Source organism: Mustela erminea, chromosome 7, assembly GCF_009829155.1.
Source record: "Mustela erminea isolate mMusErm1 chromosome 7, mMusErm1.Pri, whole genome shotgun sequence".
Classification (NCBI taxonomy): Eukaryota; Metazoa; Chordata; class Mammalia; order Carnivora; family Mustelidae; genus Mustela; species Mustela erminea.
Window position 1 is genome coordinate 41,139,177 of NC_045620.1, and position 27,789 is coordinate 41,166,965.

General features: G+C 40.9%; 1 protein-coding gene across 3 annotated transcripts in view; it reads right to left on the reverse strand.

The window, feature by feature from the left end:
- Positions 1–27,789, reverse strand: part of KIF16B (kinesin family member 16B) — a 277,612-nt gene that overhangs the window by 32,426 nt on the left and 217,397 nt on the right. For all 3 annotated transcript variants that reach the window (XM_032351450.1, XM_032351451.1, XM_032351449.1), the window contains 2 exons: positions 18,651–18,740; positions 267–350 (listed from right to left, as the gene is read on the reverse strand). In XM_032351450.1, the coding sequence (XP_032207341.1) occupies positions 267–350; positions 18,651–18,740 (174 nt within the window). The remainder of the gene's footprint in view (positions 1–266; positions 351–18,650; positions 18,741–27,789) is intronic.

Below are 27,789 nucleotides of genomic sequence, written 5' to 3' on the forward strand. Positions count from 1 at the left end.
AGCCTGCTTCCTAACCCTTAGAATAAATGTTATCTCCTCCCAAGCCAAAAAAACGTTCTGTTAGACCAGAGGGGGATAAGGGCTTACATCTCGAGTAGACGGATACTGTTACTTTCTCATGTACACAGCAGCCACCTCTGGTGTTAATGAAGCTGCACCTTCACGCCCGTGAACAAGAGCCATGGTGTTTATAACATGAACAACTCTAACTGGTCAATCAGACGGCACAATTTCTACCCAGAGAAAGAAAAGCTTAATTCCGTTACCTCTAAGTGACTTCGCCTCTCAGCAATCACACGTTCATCCTTGTTTCCAAATAGTTTCTTTGGAGGGAACTCAAGGGTAGCAAGCTGAAAGACATATTTTATAAGAGATGGATTAATATCACACCAATGACCCTTGGGTGTTTACTAATCTATTGTTTAGAGTCACTATCATGGGGCAAAAAGGGGAAGATGTTGGGAGTTTAAAGATGGCAGGTCTTCCCTTGCTTTGTCACCAACTGACTGCGTGACCTTGAACAGACAGGGCAAGATTCCATGACGGTCAAATGAGGAGGGACGGGGACTCAAAGGAAAAAAACAGATCTGAGTCTCAGTATTTTGTCTCAGGCAACGTATTAGATGCTTGGCCAGATGGTGTTTCACAAGTTTATTTGTTAAAACACAAGTTTGTTCTTCTTTTAGTCCCCTTCTTACACTAGAATTCAATTATTTTTGTGCTGAGCTAAGAATGTGAAAACTTAACTTGCACACTACCTGAACATTTTATAAAATAGTTCTGAGACCATTGTTCAGGTTCTTTAAACATTCCATATTGCCTTTTTATAGCTGCTGTTACAAATGAAGAATTCCTGTGTGAAAAGAGGACCTCTCTTTGAATCTTTTCACCTCGTTCCTTAGAGAATAAAGGTTCAGAATTTGTTTTGAGCCAGGTCTTCGGATTTCATAGTTATTTTCTTTGTGCTTCTCTTCTTGGAGGTATTAAAATTGTAATAAAAAGATAAGTTTTATTATAGACTGGGAGGCAAGAAAGAACTGTATAATCTGGTGAGAACCTGACCAGCCAGTGCTGCTCTGGTTGAATGAATGCTAAGCAGCAGTAATTGCTGGTGTTGATGAAATTCACTACGCCCTGCCTTCCTCACCTGGTCGGGTGCAGACAAATCGAGAAGTCAATGAAGAATTATCAAGAAAAAATGAACAATATTTCTTCCACAACATGCCACAAATCCCTGTTTTATATATATGCAAATCTCTTACTTGATTTAAATTTTTATTACCACAGCGGGAATCAAAAATTAAGAACTGGCATTGATACACATAGTGCCTTCAAAACTCAGTATTAAAGTATAAGAATATACCGTAAGTGAACAACTTGATGAATTTTCAACATCTCAACACACTGTAACTGCCACCAGGAGGACACGCCCAGCACCCAGGAACTCCCCCAAGCACTCCCAGTCATGCCCTCCCGAACTCTAGAAAGGTTGACCCTAGCTAGCCCGACTTCCAAGAAGTACAGCTCAGCGTTGCCTATTTTTGACTTTATGTAAATGGTACCATGCAGCACGAACTCCTTGGTGCCTGCCTTCGCCACGCTGCCCCATGTTTGTGAGATCCATTCACGTTGCTGTGTGTGTCAACAGTTTGCTCATTCATTCCTGTGGCAGTGTACTACTCCATTACATGAATATTCCATTTATTTGTTCAACAGTCTTTCGTTACTGGGCTTTTGGTTTTAGGCCATTAGGAATTGCGCTGCTGTGAATATTTTCCCAAAGGCATTCTAATGAACTTATGCGGGGATTTCTGCTGGTCAGAGTCTTGGGAGTAAAAATGCTGCATCTTGGGGTATGAAAGTGTTCAGCTGTACTCGAAATGATCAAATGGTTTTCTGAAGTGGTTTAACTACCTGACACTCCCACCAGTAGTGACTGAGAGATCAACTGCTTCCCATTAGCTCCAAGATCTAGTGCTGTGGCTTCTCACCTTAGCAATTCTGGTGGGTATGCAGTAGTTTCTACTGTGGTTCATGTTCGTATTTCTCTAATGACTAATGATGTTGAGCATCTTTTCACATACACACTGACCATCTGGTTAGTCATTTTTGGTAAGTGTCTGTTCAACTCTTTCGGTCATTTTTTATTAGGTATCTTTTTTTCTTATTAAGAGTAATTCTCCCTTTTACTCTCTTCAAGGTATCTCTGATGACTTTATGGCCCTTTTCTAAAGTTAACTTCATTTGGGCAGACATTCACTCCTTTCACACTCTAGCACTCTCTCTACCAAAGCAGAGAAAACTGGGGAGGGATGGGGTGCACCACGCCTTCTCCTCCCTCTCTCATCAGGTTCCAATTCTGTTGCTGACTCTGAGTTTTAAAGTCGGTTCAAGGTTAAGTGAAAGACGATGGGCACTGAGGTAAGACAGACCTAGTCTGAATCTTGGCTCAACCACTATCTAGCTGACTAGTCATGTTTCTCTCTGCCTAAATACTCTCTGCTGAAAAGGCAGAAAATGATACTAAATTTCACGAGGTTTCTGTGAAGATTCAGTGAAGTAACAACACAGAGAGTTTAGCTACTGTTCTTACTTGCTAGAGATCTGCTTATGACTAAGAAAGCACCTTGCCATTTCCTCTTGGACCCTCTTCCTATCCCTGGATTGGTGATGTGGCTTCGAGAAGCACAGGGTTTTCTGGAACCCTGGCCTCACAAGCACACACACACTTCCCATATGTTGCAGCTTAGAGAAGACAGGTATACCAAGAGTGTCTTTTGGGCTTCATCCAGCCCTGATTTTATCTTGTACAGTGTGTTTCTCCCCACTGCGGTGATGCTGGAACCTTGGCAGGCCTGCTTTCACAGTTGGTTGTTTTGTCATTTTCTTATATGGCTGATGAGGTGATGTAGTTTCTGTCAGGGGAAATTTATAGTCACACTTGCGTGCTCAATCAGAAATGGTGCACTAAAAGGACTTAGGGCAGCTGAACCGGGTGGGAAGTAAGCATTTAAATGTCCTCGTCATCCCCAGCAAATACTCTATTCTGGAGCGGAGGATAAAATTTGGGGCTGTTAATATCCACCCTGTGAAATAAGTATGTATAAATTATGTGTAATACTGTCGTTCAGATTTTAGGGAGAAAAGGGTACCTGTTAACAACTTTCAGGCATATAATCAGGGGACTATAATATTCACCCATTTAACTTTAGAGACAAGGAAATGCAGTTCCAGAGTTAGGTGACACAGAAAAGTTCGCAGTCACCGGGTGGCTGGGTCCACATGAGCAATTGACGCTGACTCTACGTGTCTCACCACGATGCCATAGCGGGGGCCCACAATGTATGGAATAATCCCTTTGACGTCCTCGTGGCTCCAGTATTCAGATGGAGGAAAGTAACCCTTCCTTAAGTATACCAAACCAGAAAAATGATGTTGAGCTGCTAAACAGTGGTTGCAAGAGCAGCTAACAGCCCCTCACTGAGGACGGGTACCCACGAAGGGAGCAGGAACACGACAGGGGAGAGCGACAGCAGTGGGAGTAACAGGTAAGGGGCTGGGCTGGGAGGCAGGCTCCCAGCCGTATTCCTGGGACCCTTAAGTCTAGTCGGACCCTATCACCTTACTTCTCTCCCCATAAAAAGTCAGAATGATGGCGGCTCTCCTTATATGTAGCTGAAGGGACACAAAGAGGAAGAGCATGACCAGAAGCAGAAGTTCCAATGTGATTCTCGATAGCAAGGCATGGTCCTGGGCCCCAGTGCTACTGGTGGGGCTGGGACACAGGCAAATTCAAGTAGAAAGGCAAGGCTGTGAGATAAATTTAGAAGAACACCACCTTCATTAAAATAATTACATTTACATCAGAAACAGCTCTTCGACTCTCTTCCTCTCAGTAGTACGGAGACGACCTCCATTTCTCCTTTTTTAGAGAAATCTTAACATGGCTTTTTAGCCCTTGCTATCTATAAGCTCTTAGGCTAAATGAGATGAAATTGCCAATTTTGTAAGTTAAAAATGGTTGAATATCAGCAATTTCACCTGGTTAAACCCTGCATAAAACTTTTGACATTTTTAAGCAACCACTAGGGCAAAAGATACATTCCCATCTGCTTTACCTGCCAAGCGTAAGAATTCTCATGTGATGGATTATCAGTTGCCTATATCAAACTGATATTCCTTCAAAAGAATATGTCTCTTAAAGTACCCCCAAATAATACTAAACTAGAAATATATTAAAATATCCAGGGCAATGAAATGGCTAAGGAGTTGGGAACATCGGTAGGTGGTGCAGGAGGCCATTTGGGGACCAATAGCTGCCGTTGACCCAGAACATTCTGTCACGGTCACCTGAATCAGCCCATCCTCCAGAAGGGTAAAAGGACACCCTTGTCTTTACCTGGACTAGGGAAAGAGGACAGCAATTACTGCTTTGTTCTCAAGACCGTAATATTATAAAAATCCACGGAAGAGTTTCAAAACCTAGGATAGATAAGAGGCCTTTTTCTCTCTGCAAGTACGAAGTGACTGCCTCATTTACTTTATTTTATTTTATTGATTGATTGCCTCATTTATTTTAAAACAGACAGCAAAAGCAATCCTCTGTAAGTTTCATTTCTGGGTTGTGAATTAATTAAATGGTCCAAATAATTTTTTAAAAGGATAATTTACCAAGATCCCCAGAGCCACTGGTCAGGATAAAGTACGTGGAGAGCCAAAACAAGCAGAGAAATGGACAAAAAGGAAACAAATGAGAAACAGAAACTCTTATCATTTGCTGAAAGTGCCATCTGAAAAGTGATTATTTCCAACAAATTAACAATACAAGAATGGGCTAAAAGGGGGGCAATTCCAAACTCTCCCTGACTTTTCCATTCATGTCCAACATATAGCAGCATCTTTTGTGTGCTTGCTTGGTTTCTCATGTTGCACAGAGATTTTTAAGTAAGAGATATTACCTGGACATTTTCACTTCTTCTCAAGTTCTTTATATTCATAAATTTTCATTTTTATTGCCTCATTTTTTAATCTAGCAGATGGTCTAGATTTGATTTCCATGAGAAACACTGTCAGGAACAGTGAATGGCAATCTGTAGGTAGAGGAGAGACTCCTCTGATTTCCTCTGTCACCTGTGACAAAGGAAATACAGTGGCCCACATTTCTTTAAAAAAAAAAAAAAAAAAAAAAAAAATCACAGTTCCTTAAGTCCTATATTCCTTACAATAGCTAAATTCTAGAGGGACACAGATAAATAGTTCTGACTCATCTAAAAATTATCAATATACTGGGATTCGGTAACAAGGGAAAAATAATTTTCTTTATAGAAGATTTCATTTTCATAAAGAACAAGTGCCACCATTCTCCCCTTATACCTTTCACAGAGGGAGTGTCTCGTGTTGAAAAGTATGATTCTACCAAAAATAACCTTCTATAAACCATAACATGTAAGGAACCAGTTCTGGTTAAAGATGGTGGAGCTCATCTCCTTCAAAAGCACCATCAGAAACAACAGAAGAGATGAAAAGGAAACACTCCGTCTCCAGACTAGGAAACTGCCACAGCCCCGTACTGCAGGCCAGGCGGCACCCAGGGAAAGCACTGCTGAGGGCCTTCCTCACCTCACCTCCAGACTGCGGGCTCCATGAGTGATCCACCAAAGCAAACATCCAAACTCTCGGGCGTTCCTACTACACTGTGATTAAAGAGGCTAAAAATCTAGGGACAGGGAGAAGGTGGGGGACACCTGCAGCAAAGAGGAAGGTGAGAAGGGGCCGTGGGTAGAAGAACCTGGAGAAGCTCACAGTGTTAGCGGGAAGAAAGGTCTGAGGGAAAGCATTTGACCCTACAGTGACCCCACAGCCCTCGTGAACACCAGAAAATAAGGGAACCAGTGTCTCAAAACAAAGAAAAAACTGGTGGAAAGAAATTCAGAAAAATTTCAGGCAGTTTAGGTAAGCAGTAGACTGCTGTCTTCATTATCCCCAATATTTGTCCCCCCTTGCCCTTGTGATAAACCAGTTACTTCGCTCAACAACTGCAAGCCTCGGATTCTACTGAAGAAGTCTCTAGGAAAACCCAAAGGGTTTCCTCTCTAGGGGAGACCCAACCAAGGGCACTGGGGGAAAGGTGAGCTTCCGAAACCACAGCTACAGCAAACTGGAAACACCACCTGCATCCCAGCCTGGGAACCTAGAACCTCACACCAAAAGGTCCATCTACCTCAGTCCCTTTTAGGCAATACACCATATCTGGCTTTCAGCAAAAACTGAATAGGGCATGCTGAAAGGTAAAAAAACAAACAAACAAACAAACAAACAAACAAAAAGCATCTAAACTATTCTCAAATAAAGAAAGCTGACTGAACAATCAGTACCACCACACCTCTGTGCCTACTCCTCATCTAGCCTCCCTACCCCCAACCTGCTTAAAAAAAAAAAAAAAAATTAATTAGAATGAAAGTCCCAGTAGAAGAAACAGAAGTAGAATAAATAAAATGAAAACAGATGAGCATAAAGTACATAAAGAAAATAACCCAACATGAAATGTGCTAAGGGAAACGGAATGTGACCCACAGGCTTAGACCTAACTGAAGTGTCTTTCAAGTGTGCAGGCCACAGAGAGACATTCTCTCTCTGCACGTAAAAACTCAAAACACATCAAGGGGCATCTTTTCCAAAAGGTACTGGATGATTAAAAATAACCAACCAAGAGCAGCACCATATAAAGATCTCAGGAATGAAGAAATGATGGTAAAGTGATCACTGTCTCTGTTTAAACTCACAACCAAGAGGGAAATATATCTGGCTTAGGTATAAAAGAATGTGAATGCTATATAACTTGACAATGTAAAATAATAATATAAAATGACTTTTAAAATTCAGAAGATGGGAGTTAAAGCGTGCTAATTTTGTCTTTGTTACAAGAGTCAGTTGGTGGATGTGAGAGTGATCTGGCTGGGACCTCTGTCACCCTACAATTCGCCAGAGCTGACTCAGCTGATCTGGCTGGCTAGGCGGGTGTCCCCTTCCTCTCTCACTGCTCCATGTGCGTCCCTCCCCCTGGAAGCTTCCTGTCCAGTTGCTCAGTCATAGAGGATGACTTCCCCCACTAGAGGAAGGACTGTTCTTCGGTCAAGGGTATACGAGTAGCTGCACTCCTCTGCTAAGACCTTCAAATGCGTGCTCAAAAGTCAATTGATTGTTCATAAAAGGGAAACACAAGTGATAATTTGTAAAATGGAAACACATTTGAAAACTAGCAACTCACATTCTTATGTTTGTTTATAATCCTTCTGCTTAAAGTCACATATATTTTAGAGAACTTATAACTTCTGGCAGAGCAACATTTAATTTGAAGTTCAGCAATTTCTTCAGTTTTATTTCATTTTCTTTCACTTCTGACACCTTCAAGTAAAATTAAATTTAATGTTAGCAATTAAAGATAGGATATCTAGAATGAACCTAACGTTATAAAGGTATTGCATTCTTTCTTCTTTTTCTCATTTTAATTTTTTTCCCAACTTACATATCCATCCTTTTATCCATGCCTATCCATTTAAGTACTTAAGATAATGTTTATTAAATAGTAACATTAATTATATTTAGAGAATGATTTTGGGTGATCTGTTGCTTTCTCCCTATATTATGTGAAATTTTTATAAATGAGCATGCATCATTTTTACAGAAACAATAAAAAGTGATTATTCTCTTTTACAGATTTAATGGAACAGTTAAATTAACACCATATGTCTTTGTCTTTTAATAACCTGGGATTTGGGGCAATCAGATTTCAAGTCTCAGTTCAGCAATGAGCTGCTGGTACAATGTACGAAAACTAGTTTCTAGTTTTATCACTTGTGAAACCTGAAGGAGTTGAACGAAGAGGTTCAAGTTCCCTTTCAGCTCTGAAATTCTGTATCTCAAGTACCGTTGATTAAAATTTTATGTGGGACCTTAGAAGTAGCATTTCAGGTACCCAGGAGATGTTTTACCTATTCTCTTGGCTGTACTGCCTTTGAGGACTATACTGACTTCCTGCAGATCTTGCCGCATTCTTATCTGAAGACAGGCCAAGGCAGGTAGAAGGAAAATAGGGCCCAATACAGTAATGAAGCATGTGACTTCTGAAGAGGTTGTAGAACAGGAAAAGGACAGACACAAATGGGAATGCAGTATTTTCTGAGAAATCCCTTAAAATGGTACCTCTTCCTGCTACAGCCATTATCCCTGCCGCAGAAGTGGGAAATGATGTAAAGACATTTCCCTTATGGGAAAATTGTACGTTAAATTTAAAAATCATGACTAAGATCAAATAAATTGGATATCTGTGGAAGACATGGTAGTCCTAGAGAACACTGGAAGAAAACTTAGGAGCCCTATGGCCTACTTTGTATAATTATGAAATGTGATTATGCAAACTAAAACACAGGAAACAAACAAATGAGGATAAAACAGCACATTTCTTTGGCCTAAGAGAAACATTATGACAAGCTTGTTCTGCAATTCAGTAAGTAAAACATATTCTAAAGACAAAAAGACTGAAATAAAAGCCATTAGAAAAATGAAATCAGTAATTCTGAGGCCTACCAATTTCCAGTGAAATTTGTCTTTCCCTTCTTCAGTGACTGTGGAGTCTAAAAACCCGTTATTAACTTTATTCTGAACAATGGGCCTCTAATTTTATAGATTGAACAACAGATCTACATGAAGAACAATCAACAAAGTCAGATAAGACACCTAGCAGCTGCTTATAACTAACAGCCACTTTATAGAATTATGTGTGAATCTCAGTTTAAGGAAAATGAAAGCATTGAGAATCTATTCATCCATCATGCTAGCTAGCCACGTATCTATGTATCAGCAACGTAGTCAGCATTCTCTGTTGCTTTGTAATATTTCTTAATGATCTCAGAGTGAAATGTTCATCTCCAAGTTGCTTTTTCTCTTTCTGATTCCCAGTGAACTGACACAGCCCAATTATCTTCAAAGACCCATCACGCTCAAACCCTGACTTCAATGTTGACTAGATTATAATAAGATAGGTCGGCCCCTCTGCTGCCATCAAGAAGACAAATTATACATAATGGAAAAGTTTGCTTTTCCTATAAGCCTTTCTCTTTTGGCCAAGTTCACTTTTTAGGTTAGCCAGACCCTTATTAAGTCCAAGTGGTCTCAGAGGCAACAGACAGCACAGATTTTGATAAATGGCATCGCTATTCCTCTGGATATAAATAAAGGCAGCCCTTATACAAAAATTTAAATGAGTGATAAAAAGTCTTGCTTCTGTTTTATGATTTTATAACAATTAAGCTGCTGAAACTAGATTATAAATCACTGAAAGAAAACTGAAAAAAACTAATAAAGTGTGGAATCTTTACTAATGAAAGAAAAACATATGACTTCTGTTACCACCTACTAAAAGTGTATTTTATTTTCATTCCTCATTTGTTAGGCATTTTTTTTTCCCTTACTCCTGTAACACTTGGCTACCTAAGTAGTACCCAATTTTTAAAGACCGGGGGGTGGGGGGGTTCTTCCATCTGGCACTCTAATTGGTCAAATTAACTGGTCTTTTACAAATAGACATACCTTCACAATGACTGACAGCATTTGAAACATCCACCCCCTGTGGGTCTGTGGCTGTAAATTATAGCCACTCCAGCTTTTGAGAAATGCAAATAATGAAAACTCATCAAAGAGCTGCCATAATTCTCAGAGCTGACGAGGTGGGAGCATTTCTGACTACTGAAAATTAATAGCAGCTTCCAAGGCCTTATAAGAACAGCTGTCACTGAGAAATATACTCACAAACAAATAAGCAATTCTCTTCCAAGTTCTGTTAGAGGCATGAAGGAGCGACTCTTCAGAACAATCTAGGGGAATTACTGAAGGAGCGATGAATTACCTTTGGACCTTTGATATGAGAACAAGCACACCCCCAATATTTATGAATACCTTGCTACATGCCTCGCCCCGAGCCGGGCACATTCGTGACTCTTCTTGAATATCTGCTGAATGAGGGAGCAAGGCAGGCCTCTGTGCTGGTGGTCCATGTGGAGCAGCCAGCAATTACAATGAGGACACACCATTGATAGAGCTGCTGTCCTGCTGTTACCGAAGTGCTGAAACTCAGAGTCATCCTGGGTATAAAACTGTCACTGGGCACTCAGTAAAGACTGCACTGACCTGGTCATATTCGGCATAAGGATTATAACTTTTCCACGTAAAATCTTACTCCTCCCAAAGCCAGTCTCAATTTTATTTAGGCATGAGCCAGGAAAGACAGATTTGAGGACATTCATATGGGCTGCAATGATTTTTGAAAGTGAGAAATGTTTCAGATTTGTGAGAATTTAATATTGCATATTTAAGAATAATTATACAGTTGGACTAACTCAAATGCTTGCATTTTCCATCTTTTATTATGATGTTAGTTGCCCCTTTCAGGGACGGAAGCATAGCAGGAACCTATCATTGTCACACATTTCACAGAAGAAACCCAGTTTCTAGTTCTCCGTGGGGACTTGCTTATGTAACAGATTTTTGCAGAGAAGGCATGTTCTCTGTGGTCTCATCTGGGGCACTCTGAAAACTCCCTCTTCTTGAAGGAACACGGTCATGGAGAAGGAGACTCAAAACAAAGAAGGACTAGAAATCTGGAGACATGAACCTCGCCTACGCCCCAAGTCTTGGTACGACTTGCAAAAAAACTCTGGGCATTTGAGTCCTCATGTCTAAAATGAGAAACCATGCTGTACCCATGCTGTACCATCACCCATGGTGAAGTTACATTTTGTAGAGTGCAAACGGGTCCAACCCCTGCTATAGAAGTCTTCTCGTCAGCTACGCTATGCTTCAGAGTTTTGGGTGGTCAAAGAAACAATCCACATGCTCTCACTCTCTAGGCTTAAACTCGCCTGTCATTAACTTTGACAAGATTATTGGTCCCTGGAAATTACCTTTTAGAACTGGTGACCTATAATAATGAAAAATCAACTAATGCTCCCAAGGTGGATGCAAAAGAAATGACAGGCAGCACATTAACTAGTCGCCCGAAGGGCATCGTTTGGGGAATTTGGTCCTTAACTACACACTCTTAGGCCCCACATTGGATTTACCGAATCAGAATTTCCTAGTGTGGCGCCTGTGCCCACATATCCCGGAAAAGCTACCCAGCAAATTCTGATGCTTTTTGCTCCCAGCTACCCCTACCCTTGAAAGCAGTGATTTAAATACTGTTTGTTTATCAGGTGGAGAGAATGGTATGATGCAAACCATACAGTGAAAATGCCTGGGTCTCTCATAACATACTAGGTCAGGAAACTAGCAGGCAGCGTTCTATTTTTGCCTTCATAGCTTTGCTATTTAAAAATTCAAGGGGGCTGAGGGCTTGGTGCAGGTGAATTTATCTAAGGCTTACTGGATGCTCCCTGTGGCTATGGTGGGTAGCATTGTAATTTGGGTGGTGAGTAGATTTGCAATTTTTATATTAAATTTGGAATGCTGGTTATAAAACTGTTGAGAATGCATTTCAGTGATGGATGGTAAATAGTTGTCCAAAACAAATCCAAGGCCAACAGCCAGTTTCTTTTCTTTCCTTTTTTTTTTTTTTTTTTTTTTGGTGCTGCTTTAGGGAAATTACTTGGAAAATAAAGACGGTGAGAAATGGTTCTATCAGCACAAACTGAAAGTTCATATACAAATTAAATCACCTCTTGCCTAATCGTTTTTTTCCTCCTCCCATTGGTATTTACTAGGCACCCGGAGACTGCCAGACATGAGATAGAACAGTTGCTCTAATACAGCAATCTTTCATGCTTTACTCGAAGGCTCTGAAAATGTTTTTCTCCCTTAGCTCTGTAGGGAGAAGGGAGCCCACTTGGGGATGTGGCCAGTGGAGGCTGATCTCCTGTTTGATGCTCGCGGACTCTAACTGAGTCTAACTCAACTCTAATTGTGGCAACTCAGTTATGAGGCAGACAGGCCCATTTCATGTTCCATGGGACTTAGGTTCTCAGCACACACAGGCATTAAGAGTTCCCTTAGCATTACTTGGACGGTACATTTTAATCCATAACATAGCCCATTTCTATGGTTCATCCTCTTGCCACTAGGCAGACCAACACACACCTGCTTCAGAATCGTTCTTAGGCCACAATTACAAAAGGGCCCTTGGTGATGGGACTCCAGTGCCTCTCTGCTCCCTGCGTGAGACAGTTCTCCTGAGAGGTGAGGTGCCCACTAGGCTCCAGCACTTGGAAGGGAAGGCTTCTTGTTAAATGTATTAAATAAAGTCCTCTAAAAATCAGAGTTTGGTGTCTCTGAACCTCCCAGCATGAGCAGCTCTCAGTGACCCTCTCATCTTCCAGCCCCAAGTCCTACTACTTCATTAACTACGTTCAGAGCCCACTAGCCCACTCATCCAGGAAGCAGGTGGCAGGGACACTATGTCTTCACTATCTGCTCTAACGGTTGAGAGGGACCATGGTGTTCAAACAGTCTTTCTTTTCAGCTTCTTGATGAGCTGTGTTTTGATCTGATGGACCCTTAGACTAGGACATGGATCTATAGGTAAACTTCGTGGACACTAGACACTAACAGGAACTCTGCCTTTTCTGTGGCAAAGAGAGACCATGTGTTTCTGAGCATCTAACTTGACTGATGTTTAAAGGGATTAATTATACTACTGATTTTAACAGGGTAAAAAAATTTCATACAGATAAAGAGCACTGCAGAAATGATTTGCATGATAAAATTGCAGAGACATGGTCTCTAGCAGATGCTTCATATGACTCCATAGTCACTTGCAATAACATATTTTAGCTGAGGCTTACACAAGCTTTTACAAACTGGCTGTGGCATTATCGTTGTACAGACGGAATCTGAAAACACAGGGTTTAATTTGATTAAGATTCCATACAAGGTCAATGAAGGGGAGCAAAGAAAGAAAGCCAGAAGGAGCTATTATCTTGCACTATACATGTCAGTCTATCAAAAGGACAAATTAATTCAAGACAAAAGGGAAACCTATTTAGAATCCAGAAGAAAGTGCTAAGATCAAGGAAAATGAATAAATAAAAATAAAATAACAATTTAAAAAACCTTGAATTATGCAGCACCTCCAGTGAGGGCTCAGCCTACTCAGACAGGGACTCTGAAAATAGAATGAGCATAGCACTCCATTAGGATTTGAGATCACCTGCAGCCAATCTATTTTTCTTTAGTATTATACAGGACAAAGAACTTTCTTTTCTTTTTTACTCTTAAAATTTGTCACTGTACAAAAGTAATGGACCCAATTCTTCTTTGGTTTCTGCTTTGCTCTTGCCGTCAATCTCCAGGCCTGCATTTCATGGCACCCAGTGGTTCCTTGGCCCTTCAATTCACAGATTTGTTTTGCATGTAATAATCCAAAATCCCTTCTGTTGTCTTCACAGACATACGTTACAGCTAATAGTCAACCCCTCCCTGCTTTAACTGGTTCACCACCCAAGTGTATATAAAGTATCCCTGAGGGGTTTTTAGTTGATCTCCTTCTCCTTAAGGAGATAATATAGTATACAATAAATAATTAAGGAAATAAAAGTAAGTAAACAGGGAAATGAGAAGACTTAGCTGAATGACAGGAAGGAATTCTTAAAACTTTGTCACTACTAGAGGCAAGGCCCTGGGGCTCTCAGTCTCCCCAGTTTCTGTGTGTTCTCTTCCTAATCTTGATTCTTTGTAAACTGGTCTTTAAAAACAGTGGAGCAATTACGAAATTGCTTCACAGGGGAAGTATGCCTATCTGAATCAGAAGGTGTATAGAGATCTTCAAGAAGAGGAGGCACCTGGGTGGCTCAGTTGGTTAAGCATCTGACTCTTTCATCTTGGCTCAGGTCACGATCTCAGGGTAGTGAGATCAAGCCCATGCTGGGCTTGTGCTGGGCATGGAGCTTACTTAAGATTCTTTTCCCCTCTCCCTCTGCCCCAACTGCCGCTACCCCCACCACCCAGCTCTCTCTCTTTCCAAAAAAAAAAAAAAAAGACCATGCACGGAGAGGTAGTCCCAACAGCAAGAATCTAGAAATTACCCATATGTCCATGAAGAGGATTCTGAAAATCCGGTAAGGTGGTATGCCAACTTTGTTTACTAGGACCACTGCTCTTAGCAGAATGATCAATCTTTTGGTAAATGGATAAAGTGTTGGTAGACTGGGGAAGTGACAGCTCACTGGTGGGAAGCCATAGCTCCAGCCTTCCCTGAGTGAGATAACTCTTGTAACTCAGCATATCCCCATAGGTACTCTTCTGGCAAGCAGAGATATCTGTCTTAAACCTTTCTCAGGTCCCTCAAAATTATAAGTATGGCCTATGGGAGTCCTGTCAGACTGAATGGTTAGCTGGACCCAAGAAGACCTTCGGAGGGCACTGTGGATGTTTACTTCCGGGGGCTAGATGAAAAGAAACTTTCACATTCTATGTACACATCTCTGAATAATTTCAATCTTTTACCATAAATATGTAACTTATGATCTGAAAGAAATCATCCCTGGAAGAAAAGAGAAAATTTCCATAAAAGGAACTGTCTTGTTAAACTTCTTTAGAGATATATCCCCCAGGAAAAACAGGCCTAAATTCCAGAAGGAAGTATGAATGAATAGGATATAATTCAGAGTTCCAAAAGATTATAATCTATAACCCAAACTAAAGTTTTTTTTGTTTTTGTTTTTGTTTTTGTTTTTGTTCTTATCAAACTGAAGTTTTAAGGTGAACAGAGATTCTCTCTCTTGGCAAATAATTACGAATCCCGTGTATTTTGAATTCAAGCATATTTTTTCAATATTTTCTCAGCTTGATTAAAAATATGAAACCTTGTATAACTTGGTAAATTTAGTATGTATCACCATTAAAAAAAAAATCAACCATCTTGTTACCCTTGCAACTGAGAGAACAAGAGTAGTTTCCTATTTGTATAGAAATAATGACCTCAATTTGGTGAAGGAGTGAGGTAAATAAAACATGTTCCCATTTTGGCTATGGAACGGTCATCTGTAAGAGAAAATTTTCAGCATCCCTCTATCTGAACCTTTTGACGTTCCTGAAGAAGCTCCGACTTTGACAAGTCAAGTGATTTCTAGGACACTGTCAGGCCAAGTAGATCATTTGGAGGTAGCTGATTACTTCAGTAAGATTAACATTATATACAGAGATGGCAATAATAGTTGCAATATCAAAAGCAGTCCTAACTGCTGAAGACCTAATAAACATTATTGATCTCAAGTCCCCATGAACACCTAGCAAGTAAGATTAGGCTGCACAAAAGGAAAAGTCAACTTTACGTTAGAAAATATAGCTGATATTCAACTTGACATTTAAGCTTCATCTTGAAAATGTTAAATGGGTGATGCTGTTCTCCCCTCACTGGAGTAAGATTTATCTAGATCTACAACGACATGTTGCTGTATTTTTACAGGCCAACTTTTCCCCTCTATTTTTATTTGTATAGTATTGTTTGGTTAGAAATAGTAAATGGGATCCAACCACCTGGCCTTCCACACTGGCTTCTGCTGACCAGTTGTGTGACAAAAAGCAAGTCTCTGGCTCCAACCATAGGAGGTCATGAGCCACAAAGCCTAACACAAGCCCCAGGGCACCATTAGCACTCAGTTACTTGTGAGGAAATTAGCCAGAGTGTGGCTATTGCAAAGCTCAGTGGCATCCCCTCAGCCTTTTTAAGTAGCATAACTTCCCTTTCTAGAGGCAGTGTGCATTTTAGAATATGGCCACATGGTTTCAAATAGCTACTCATATCACCCCCTCTCTTTCAAATAGGTACACAAAAAAGTTCTTAACATTTTTTGCCCTGAGAAGAAAGAAATTGTGTCACAAAGTTAGACTCAACACAGACAAGCAATTTTCAATCCTGGGTGTCATTTAGATCATGAGCCAGTCTTCCGGAAAAAGGTTTCTTTGAGAAGTCATCCATAGAAAAAATAGAAATCCCAGCTTAGTTTGAATGTTCAGAACTTCTTTAATATCACCCTGTGGTTTCCTACAGCACACGGGATTGAACTCCCGACCCTACATGATACAGTCCCTGCCGACTTCCCTGCCCTCATCTCTACTACACCCAACACTTCCCAGGTCTTTTTCTTCTCAGAACATGCCAAGCGTGGTCCTATTCCAGGACCTGTGCATTTGTTGTTCCCTCTACTGAAGATAAGCTTACCCCCAGGTTTTCATGCTTGCCTCCTTTCTAACATTCAGATTTCTCCCCATGTGTCCAGCTATCACACCACATTATCATGCTATCACACTGCCTCGGCACTTAACGTTGTCTAAAATTATCTTACTTATTGGTTTGCTTGTTTATTGCTCATTCTCTCTGCTTTGTGAGAGGAGGGAATGTGGCCGTCATGCTCACAGTGGTGATCAGTGTGGAGTCTTTCAATACAGACTTACGACTGACTGAATGAATGAGATCAGCTTGATTTCCCTCATTCGAAGGTCACTTAACTTTTTTCAGCAGGTATGTAATATACTCTCTTTCCTTGAGAAGAATTTTACATATGTGATCAACTCTGTTCATTAATTTCATTTGCTAACGGGCAACCTCTTTGATTTACATGTTTACATCACTGTTAACCTTGGGTGTATTTTCTTCTATTATATATTTTTAAAAATTGCTTCTGTTTGTTTTGAAGTTTTCTTTAAAAACACTGATTAGGGCCATGTATTCTTTGTAAACTCATCTCTCTGGACTCAAATTTCAACTAATATGTAGTTTCGTCAGAAAGCCAACCCTGAAACAACCATGTACTAAAATGCCTAACCCCTTCCGTCCCATTACATTTTGCCGTTATTGTTCCTCAAAGGCATGTAGCTCACTTAAGATGGTAATTGTCACATAGCACATGAACTCATTAAGTGCTAGTTATTATATTTTCCTTGTTGACCATCAGTCTGTCCAAAGGAGTTGCAGATACATACGAGAAGACATTTTTGTTATTGTCCACCACTCCATTAGAATTTATGAAATTTGCCTACGTAGTATGGCCCTGAACTAATGTCACCGAAAGAATGGATATGAAATAAATCACGGAATGAATGATACATATATATTATATTGATATGATATATACACTTTTATATCATCAGGGAACTTAGTAAGTTAATATGAATACCTGTACATTACTAAAGTATTGAGATAATAACTTATAATGATGCCGGTCATGAGCTAGCAAAGCTCACTTTAAAAACAAGTTACTCTATACATTAATATGTCCATGATACTTCCAATTTTTATTATCAATATTAACTTGGGACATGAAGAGTAAATTGCAGAAACTTAATAACTTGACTTTAATGCAGCTACTTCTGGAACTGAAGCTTCCTGAGGAACACTGAACTAAAATTCCTACCCGAAGCTTCTTCAAATTTTAATTGAATACTATTGATACTTAACAACCAGATTTCAGATAATTCAATTTTACCAGAACTCAAGGAACCATCTTATTTACAAAAAGGAAATTTCTTTATATTTATATGGGATAAGGAAGAGGAGAAGGCATGGAAAGGTTAAGAAAATGTCAGTTATTTAATGTGAACTGAACTAGAAAAAAATGTCTGACTAAAGTATTTTTTAGGATATCATAAGAAACTATAAAAATAGTGCTGAAAAGCAATACTTAGGGAAAGCAGGCATTAGACAGTGACTACTGACTGATCTGTAGTCAGTTCAACCCAAAATTCCCAAAGAGCTGTGCTGATACAAGGTTTCCTTTAGTTGAAATAAAAGTAAATAAATAAATATTCACTTGGAAGATACACATTAATTTTAGGAATACTTTTCTCTGCTAAAAAGTTTTTCTTTTTTTAAGATTTATTTATTTATTTGTGAGAGAATGACTGAGTGTGAAGGGGGGGCATGGTTAGGGGCAGAGAGAGAGAGAAAGAAAGAGAGAGAGAATCCTCAAGCAAACTCCCCAATGGAGACAGATATGGGGCTTGATCATGATCTGACCCAAAATCAAGAGTCAGACATTTAACAGACTGAGCCATCTGGGTACCCCAAGTAAGATGTATTTTAAAAACCAGTCTTTGTCTAAAGAGGAAAAGAATAACAATGTATCAACAGACTCTCCATATCTGATCAGATGTATGAAATGCCTCCTTGCTTCTAGATAATTCCATTCTAACAATCTATCTCCCATCTGTGTCTGGTGGAAAATTAACTTTTAAGACTTAACTTCTCATTAAGTAGAAGTCTAAGCATTAATACAGTCTTTTTTAAGAGAAGAAAAGGCAAATCTCTATTGAGGGATTTATTACTATTTCATTTTACTAGGTCTTACAGTTCAAAAGTTATAAACTGATTAAAATATTTATTTAAAATGCACTGTAAAGTTTATGAAAAGGATAGAATTCATTTACCATCACCTTACTATCACTTTCAAAACCTTATGTTTAGGAAATGTTTCAATTGCGTAGAATGGAACTGGAAAGAAGAACAGAAGTTAAAAAGCTACCTTTGACAGATGAGTAATTGCAATAAAACTTGGTGACACTTACAACCTGATACTTAAGGGGGGGAGCATTGATAATGCAATCAGCTCATTTGCTTTATAAAATAAATGTTCTTAATTGGAGATAATTATTTTATAACTTACCTCTGCATACTTTAACTTCAATGTTTTATGCATTTCTCGAAAACGACTGTAGCGTCTGAATACAGTCCATGTCTCATCTAGGACAGTAATCTATTAACCGGGAAAATCAAAATAAATCAGCATTAATTAAAGGGAAAAAATGACTAGCATTTAAAAAAAAAAATTTTAAATTAACAAAAAGTGATTAGCATGTAAAATTTCTCCAGAACCGAAAACATTAATCTAGCTGCATAAATAAGACTTATAAATAAAAGCGTACTCTACTTAAGGATGCATTTCTGGTTCTCAAATCTGCTTATAAGCAGTGTGTGCTCATGTAAAATGAGAGACAAACAGTTACCTCTTAATTGTTTATAAAAAGGGTCCCTTAACCCTCCACCTGGGTTGAGGAAAGTAAATCCCAAAGGGTGACCTTTCTGTTACGGCACCATGCCCATGTAAAGTGTCAGTGTAGGTTACCACATGCCACCATAGTGGACAGGAAGGAAAAAAATGAGAGAAGAAAAGGCTGAGAAAAAAAGGAGGAAGTGGAGATGGAAGGAGAAAAGAGGACAAAGAAAAATGAGAAAACAAAATTTCTGTATCTCAATTATTAGCATAAAAACATGCAATATATTTTTGCTTTATTTTTGAGGAGGAATTCTCAATCCAGCCTTTAACTGGTAGTTCAATTTACCGTTCCTGTTGAAAGTGCTGACTGGTACACATGTAAAGGCCCTGTGGCACATCAGCTCACATATCAAGGTCACAAGACAATGGGAGGCTGGGTGACCCCACCAGCTTTGACAATGACAGGCTAATGAGTCTCAAATTCCCATTACATTTCCCAACTTTCTTCTAAGCTCTAGACCCATGTACTCAACTTAGAGGTGTCATTCTTTACATGTCACACCACAAGAACTCTAAAGTCATCTTGTCTATAACCAAACTTCAAGTGCTCGCTATTAGTCTCAACTTCAGCTCTTGTCTGGTCCATTTCACTACACCATCCAACAAGCTCCACCAGAGAGACATTGAAACCACGCCTGATCCCCACCCCCACAACATGACCAGCAGTCCAACCGGTACTAGGTCTTGCTCTTTCTGCTTTGTAAACATTTCTTGGAGCTCTAGCCTTCCATCCTCCACCACCATCATCACCATGTCACTCTGGGCCATCCAGTCCCAGAATGGCCTTTACCAGGGACTCCCCCAGTTGTCTGTGTCCACATGTGTCCCCTCCGATCCCTGCTCTGCACAACTGATGGGGCAGCTTTTTAAAATTTAAATCTGATCATTCCACACACACTTCCAGTCCTCAAGACCACCTGGTAGTTTCACGCTGCTCATAGAAAAAGTTCTACATTTTTTGATCTTAAAGACCGAAATTCTAATTTTTTAACCCACTGCCTGCAGTAGCCTCACTTCTAGCATGTCTCCCCTTAGGGGTGTTCACTCTTGCCACAATCGCTGAAGGCACATACTACTTCCCAGCCAGGGCATTTGCATGGGCCTTGTTCCCGTATGGGAAATTGTATCCTGCATAGGACAACAATGCCCTTCTCAAGCATTGTCATTCAGCCTGACTCTCCCACATGGGATCAGTAGGAGAGGAGAAGTAGTAGTATGGGGAATTCCCATGTGGGTAGTTTCAGGAGGAGTAAGTCTTGAGTCTCAGTCAGTCTTTTTTTTTTTTTAAATTTATTTATTTGACACAGAGAGAGAGATCACAAGTAGCAGAAAGGCAGGCAGAGATTGGGGGAAGCAGGATCCCCACTGAGCAGGGAGCCCGATGTGGGGCTTGATCCCAGGATCCTGAGATCATGACCTGAGCCAAAGGCAGAGGCTTTAACCCACTGAGCCACCCAGGTGCCCCATCAGCCAGTCTTGGGTTCACTCATTTCCCAAAGTTGCAAGTGAGATGATTTTCGGTTATATAAGGATGTACTTTTTTTCTTTCTTTCTTTCTTTTTTTTTTTTTTTTTTAAAGAATTTTCAACATTCTGGTTCTGTACTTTTTTTTTTTTTTTAAGATTTTATTTATTTATTTGACGGACTGAGATCACAAGTAGGCAAAGAGGCAGACAGAGAGAGAGGGAGAAGCAGGCTCCCCACTGAGCAGAGAGCCGGATGTGGGGCTTGATCCTAGGACCCTGAGATCATGACCTGAGCCAAAGGCAGAGGCTTAACCCACTGAGCCACCCAGGTGCCCCAATGTATTCATTATTTACAATGAATTTTTTAATTGTGGCAGGTTTCTTCTGATGAGTTCCCTCAAAAAGGATAGTTCTGTAAGGAAAAAAAGGAAAGTGTATTTACCAAAAAAATCATTAGATAAAAATAGTACAGTAGCTCAGCAGCTGTAATTTTTGAAAACTGGTATGCAAGTCACTCAAGCTTGGAAAACACTGTACCCTGCAGCTAAGCTGGGTGGAGGGGCCTTCTCTTGGTTTTCTTCTCTGCCACAGACCCCACAAAGGACGGTGACAGAGGCCACCACAATCATCATGGGTGTGAGGACTTCCTTAGGGTGAGAGCACAGCAATACTCTGCTTTGGATGGACACAAACCAGGTATCAAAGGGAAAACAGGAAGGGCTAGGATGCTGTCTACCTGCCAAGAGAGTCCAGAAAGTTCATGGTGCCACACTTGTGACCCGGGAGCAGTAAGAGGCTGGATGCTCACAGGTGAGACCTTGCTGTGTTATGAAAGTCACCAAAGACGCCTAGGACTCCCTCATCCATCCTGTGCTTCCTGACGCTTTTTGGTTGCTTCCACTGTACCTCTTTAGCTCCTCGTCAATTGTGAGCAAAATACCCCAGATCCTGAGCCTCTTCCAGGAACAACCCTGTCCTCTTCACTCTAAATGAAGGCTGGCTCTTCCCTGAGGATCCACTTCCCTAGCAGCCCTCTCAAGTAGGGACTGTTTTCTCCCCACACTCTTCCTCCCATTGTGCTGGGATGTAGGCAGACATTGTCCTTCTACCCAACTTTCAAACCACTGCTCCTCTCTCCATTCTGAAATCCCTCCTCTGTGAAGCTCATGCCTTCAGACCCTAAATTCCGTCCATCTTTCTTGCAGCTTTCAACTCAACTTAGTCACTTCTCTAATTCCTTGAAGGTCTTAGGTTCTGCTCACTGTCATCTGCTCCAACACTTTGGAACTCCTGCCATGGAATCTTGGGTCATTCCAGTAACACCCAGATGATCCCTCCAATACCCTGACCTGCTCCTCAACCTTTGCCCTGCTTCTTCACTCACCTCAACTTGGAAACCATGGGCCGTCATGATAACCGTTCCCTTTCATTCAACCACAAATCTCTTCGTCCTGCTCTTGAAATTCCCTGGACCGATAACTAAATCATAACCTTGGTGAAATCCAACCGTCTGCTTACTCCAGGCCTGCACCTGCCTAGCAGAATGTGAAAGAAAAACACACCATGACGTGAACTGTCTGGTCTCTTTGAAAGTCACAATCCTCACTTTCAGGTCAGCCCGGATGCCTTCCACCTGTCATATCCCATTTTTCCAGTCCTATCTACGCTTCTCTTAGATATCACTTTTGTAAATAGTTTACCTCATCTTTCCCCCTGAAGCTTTTTCATCACTTTCTCCCTGTCCTCAGCTGATAACCTGAATTCCTATTTTACTGAGAAAATGAAAGACATCAGAAGAACACTTCCCAGGTACCCTTAAGCAAGTCTCCTATGCCACCCTCTACCCTGTACCTCGTGTTTCTCCCTGTTACCAGACATGACATGTGGATCAGATCTCCTGTTAAGGTCAAGCCCTCTTTTTAAACACTGCATTCCATCCCCTCTTGCCTTCTGAAAGATACCACGAGTCGTAATTTCTCTTCTTTCCTGCACCAACACATTCTCATTCTGTATCATTCTGTACTAGATTATTCCCATCAGTATCGAAACAAGCTATTATTTCTCTCATATTAAACTCCCATCTTGGCCTCCCTTTTCTTTCTAATTACAACTCCATTTCTAACCCTCCCATCACAACAAAACTGCTTGAGTTTATTCTTGATATTTCAATTTCCTTCTTCCCATCATCCCTTGAATCCACTCCAATCTACCCAGCATTCCACTCAAACTACTCTTACCAACATCATCAACAACCCCACATTGCTAATCCACTCGGTAATTCTTGGTCTTCACCTTACTTGATCTATCAGCAGGATGTGAGGACCTGACAGCCCCTCCTTATAACACCTTCTTCATTTGGCTTCCAGGTTGCTGCCCTCTCTTACCTTGGTTTTCTTTGCTGAGATTTCTCTTCATCTTCCTGACCTCTAAATAGCAAAGCGTTCCAGAGCTTAGTCCTTGATCATGTTTTTTCTACCTGCACTCACTCCTTTAATGATCTCATCCCATCTCAAAGCTTACATTTATATGCTGATGATTCCCTCAATGCTCAATATCTGTCCCCCAAAACCCAGACTCGTGGATCCTACTGCCTACTTGGATGTCTGATTGTATCTCAGACTTAACGTGGCTAAAATCTCCCAAACTCCCTCCCCTCCCTGCTTCCCCATCTCAGTAAATGACAATGCCACTCCCCGACCTGTTCAATCTGGCACCATCCTCGATGGTCCTCTTTCTCTCACAACTCATGTCTAATCAGACTGTAAATCCTTTCCACCTAACTCCAAAATGTAATGAGACCCTGACCAGTTCTCACCATCACCACTGTTCACATCTTGGTCTAAGCCACCATCCTCTCTCCTACGGGTTATCTTTCACAGCCTCCTAGTTAGTCTCCTTGCTTCTGCTTTTGTAGTCTCCCCACCACCCTGCCCTGCCCCAACTTTCCCTCCACTCATTTCTCACACAGTAGCTAAAGTCATCTTGTCAAAAATGAAGTTAGATGGGGTCATTTCTTTGCTCGAAGAAGACATCCTTCCAAGCTGTTCCGTCTCACTGAGGACACAAATTCAAGTTCTTCAACTGAACTGCATGGATCGCTATGATTGGTCTCCTCCTAGGCATCATTTCCATCAGCTCGTTCCCTTGCTCATTCCGGTTTCCTCGCTTATCTGGAACACTTCCAATGGGCTACACAGTAAGTATGGCCTCAGGGACTTTTCACGAGATTTTTTTTTTTCCTCTTTCTGGAATACTCTTTTCACATGATTAGCTCCCTCACTTCCTTTAGGTCTAGGTTCAAAATCACCTTCTCGCTGATGCTTTCTCCGGATATACTATCTAGAATGGCATCCCTTTCCCATCTTTATACTACTTGCTCCTCTACTTTAATTTACTGTTCTACTAGGCACTTCGTCTTACCTCATACCTTTTGTCACACCTTTACTAGGCACTAACTCCTACCTTTTGTCTGCTTTCTCCACTATAATGTCAGTTCCAGGAGAGTTGGGATTTTTAGCTGGTGTTCACTGCACCTTTAAAGGGTACTCGACATGACACAGGCATCCTAAATGAAGACCTAGAAGAGAGGGCCAGCCCCAAGATGGATTTATCTTACAATTGCTCAGGCTCTCAGGGGCAATGAGCCAGAAATACCTTTTCTCATCTCTCTGGGTAGAAGAGATGGCCTCAAGTAAGATCAGGATAAGGATATAAAGGTAAAGTGGACACTTGGCTTGTAGGTCTTCGGACTGCTGTCTTTCCCACTTTGCTATTTTCTCAGCTCGTTCACGTCAGACTACTACTTACAATCTCTAACTAATGAAACGGCTAGTCCAAGTCTACTTCATAATTTGGGGTTTCATTCCTCTTTCCATGGTGGCCCAAGAATACTGCCTTTATAGAGGATACCAATTTCTCTAACAGCATGCATATACCAAATACTGGGGAGGTCATGACTTGGCTAAGTGATTTCCTGGGCAGAAGAATCAAGGGCATTGGGCACAAGCCACCAAGTCAGCAAGGAGATGAAAGAGTCCCTGAGGGAGCCCCCAGAAAAGTATCCAATGCACTACCTTCTGCTTTCTTGGTATCAGCCCCCAGTGCTTTTGAAAGGATGTGGGATGCTAACAGGGTGGGGTGCAGAGCTGACAGAAAGACAGCCTGAAGTGCTATGTGACTAGACAGCTCTCTCCTGGAACCACAGTTCCTCCCTAGGCAGCTTTCCCACACTTCCCTCCCTGGAAAAATCATTCCGTCCTCCATGGTTTCTTAGCATGTAGCTCGCAGTTGAACCAGAGCGCTTATCACAGGATATCAGTTACATAATTAAAGTTGTATTAATTAACTTATAGAACAGATATTAATTATATAAATGCCTTGCTCCCCTACAAACTTTTAAGCCTTCTGAGGGAATGAGCCTTTGGCAGTAATTGGGGTGGAGGTGGGAGAACCGTTCACTATCGAAATAAACCTTTACTGAGCGACTACTACATGTTAGGCATCACATTAGATGCAGGCAGTTTGCTTAAAGATGTACTTAAGATTATCTTTCTTCTCCAATCATGTAAGAGCTCCAGGCTTGACCCAGATCTGTCAAAATGGCAAACAGCGCCTGCTGCCATCCTGGCTCCACATACCATGTTCTAGCAGTTTCTTTGAGGTTCAGCTGAGCCAGATTATTTGACTTGGTCACACAGTATGATGATCTGTTTTTTTGTTTTTTTGTTTTTTTTTGACTGCACTGAGACTATGGTGCCTTCTCAGTATATCTATAACACAAGTTTATAGTGACACAGAGAGAGATTTCTAAATCCTTCACCCCTGAGATCTTTACCTGACCCCAGGTTAAGTATAGGGATTGCAATGGCTCAAGCTTCCTATTTTCTATTTAAAACATTTAAATCTCTCCTTGTCTGCCAACATGCAAACAGGATGAGGACAAGGATGACAAAGCATAAGGGCCGGTCATGATCACTGCAGAAATGGGGGGTGGGGGAGGGGAGCATGGGGCAAGGCAACCACGCGTGTGTCATCTCTCCACAGGAAAACGTGGAGTCAAAGTTAAGTCCCTTCTCTATAATGGAGACACCATCACCCATGGAGGTGGGAAAAGGTGCATGTGAAGTTTGGAAAACCTACACAGAGGGGGTGAAAATATATACTGAAGTCCTATTTTTGCCCCAAATTAAAACTGGGCATGGGATGAGGTGTTGATGCAGACAGAAAGGATAGAAGTTCACTGCACCAAATAAATCAGGTGAAAATATTCGATTCTGTTCTTCTATGTTGAGAAAGCAGGGCATCATTACTCCATATCTTTGAGGAGCAAATTCATTACGTCTCTGTCACTAGATTGCTCTGCTGATACAAATCCATCTTTCCTGGGCCATAAAATGATCAAGTGCAACTTAACCACCATAAACATGTCCATGAGATGAACTGCATTTACTTATAACCAATTCTCTATTGAGTGCTTTCCACAAATTTATGTTATATACATATTTTGCTGGTTTGAGAATTGTCGATTTTAAGATCTGTCATCAGTATATATTTGCTTGTGTATATCTATCTGTGTTAAGGATGAGAATCTACAATTTCTCACCCAAAGAAAAATACTCTAACTGGCCTCCTTGTAAATAGTTACTTGTAGAGTTCTCTCAAACAACATTTATTTGCTAACAACATTTCAAGGAGCAGCCTAAAGTATATAAAAATAAAATGCTTTCTATTTAGTAAGTCAGATGCCAAACTAATAGAAACTACAAGTTTTTACACTAAAACTTTAAACTAGAGTTTTATCAGATTTGTGCAAAATATAGTCTTCTACAGCCACAGAACTGTGAACATGTTTGCGGGAACAGGAAATATATTATAAATACTGGAATCCGTATGGTAGCAAGTATTAGTAGAACAGACTTAGTTAAAAGCTCGGAGAACTGTCACACATGGAACTAACACCTCACTGACCACAGCCTGCCATCATCCTCTACGTCCTTGCTTTGGGACCTCTAAGATGGCCAGTTCTTCAAAGTTCTTCAGAGTGTTTCTGATGGGCACGCTCATCCTGCATTTGTGGAGTCCACTGCCTGTCTTCACTGGAACTGCCCGAAACCTCTTCTGGTCTCTTAACTCATCTCTTCCCTTCTGCTCCCTCCGCCTCCTCCAGTTCCAGGCTGGACTCCAGGTCAGTTTTCCCACCACTGGAGGACCAAGTCCTCATTTCCCTAGCTCCCTAGACCTTCTAGGAAACATTAGAATAATTCCCCCAAATCAGGCAGTCTCTGGTATCAGCTTTCTCCGCAGTGTGCTGCCCTCCATGATAGCAGAATGTATGCAATTTACGCTATTTTGGCTCAACAAGGTTACTCCTATTTGGAAATCCCTCCAAATTACATTGTCCGCAATGAGTATTTCAAAACATTCTAGATTTTCAAGCCTCAAGGACAATGATTATGTTTTAAAGAGGTGAGCAGGGTTACTCAAGACGAACTCCCCGAGCACCTTTCAGTAGGTCTCAAAATTATGCTGTTGCCACATTCATTCCCATCTCCCCGCCCCCCCACCTCTTTGTCTTCACTTTCATCTTCACTTCATTGTTCCCACTCACCTCTACTTAAAGGAGAGTCACTCCCCAAGGTTGGCCTCCAACTGCACTGCTTCCTCTTACCCCCAGATCACTTGTCTCTGTCTGTCCCCAGGCCTTTGTCACTGAAATCTACCCCCTTCTTCAGGTAAACAAAGATGTTATCTTCCTGACTGCTCCTTTTCCACTGCCCTTTTGCTCTGCATTGTTCTAGTTTTTGCACGCCTCCCCCGCCCCAGGTGGACCAGAGAGTACATAACTATTTACTCATGTTTCTTGTTCTTCAGTATCTTGATACTTCCAGCATGGTCTTTAAAAAAAATAACACCACTATGTTACATGTACGAAATGAGTATTTGTTAAATAATAAATGAACGCATAATGGAGACAGTAGAGCCCAGAGTCTCTTTTCAATAAATGCTCTTCTGCAGCACTTCCTAGTTCCCTTTCTATGCTGAATGTGGGCAGTGGAAAGACCTGCATTTTAGTCCTTTTCTGGCTTACCTGTAACTGTTTTAAGTTTTTAGAAAGTAAGCATTACAGGAGATAACGGGAGAGGGTAAAGAATTATAAAACAAAGAAAGAGAAAATGTTATTTATCTAATTCCTTTGGAGACAGAAGTCTGTTGATGTAAAGAAATACCATGATGACAGGTTTGGGGTAAGAAAGGTAAGGGGAATAGACATTAAGAAGTAAAAC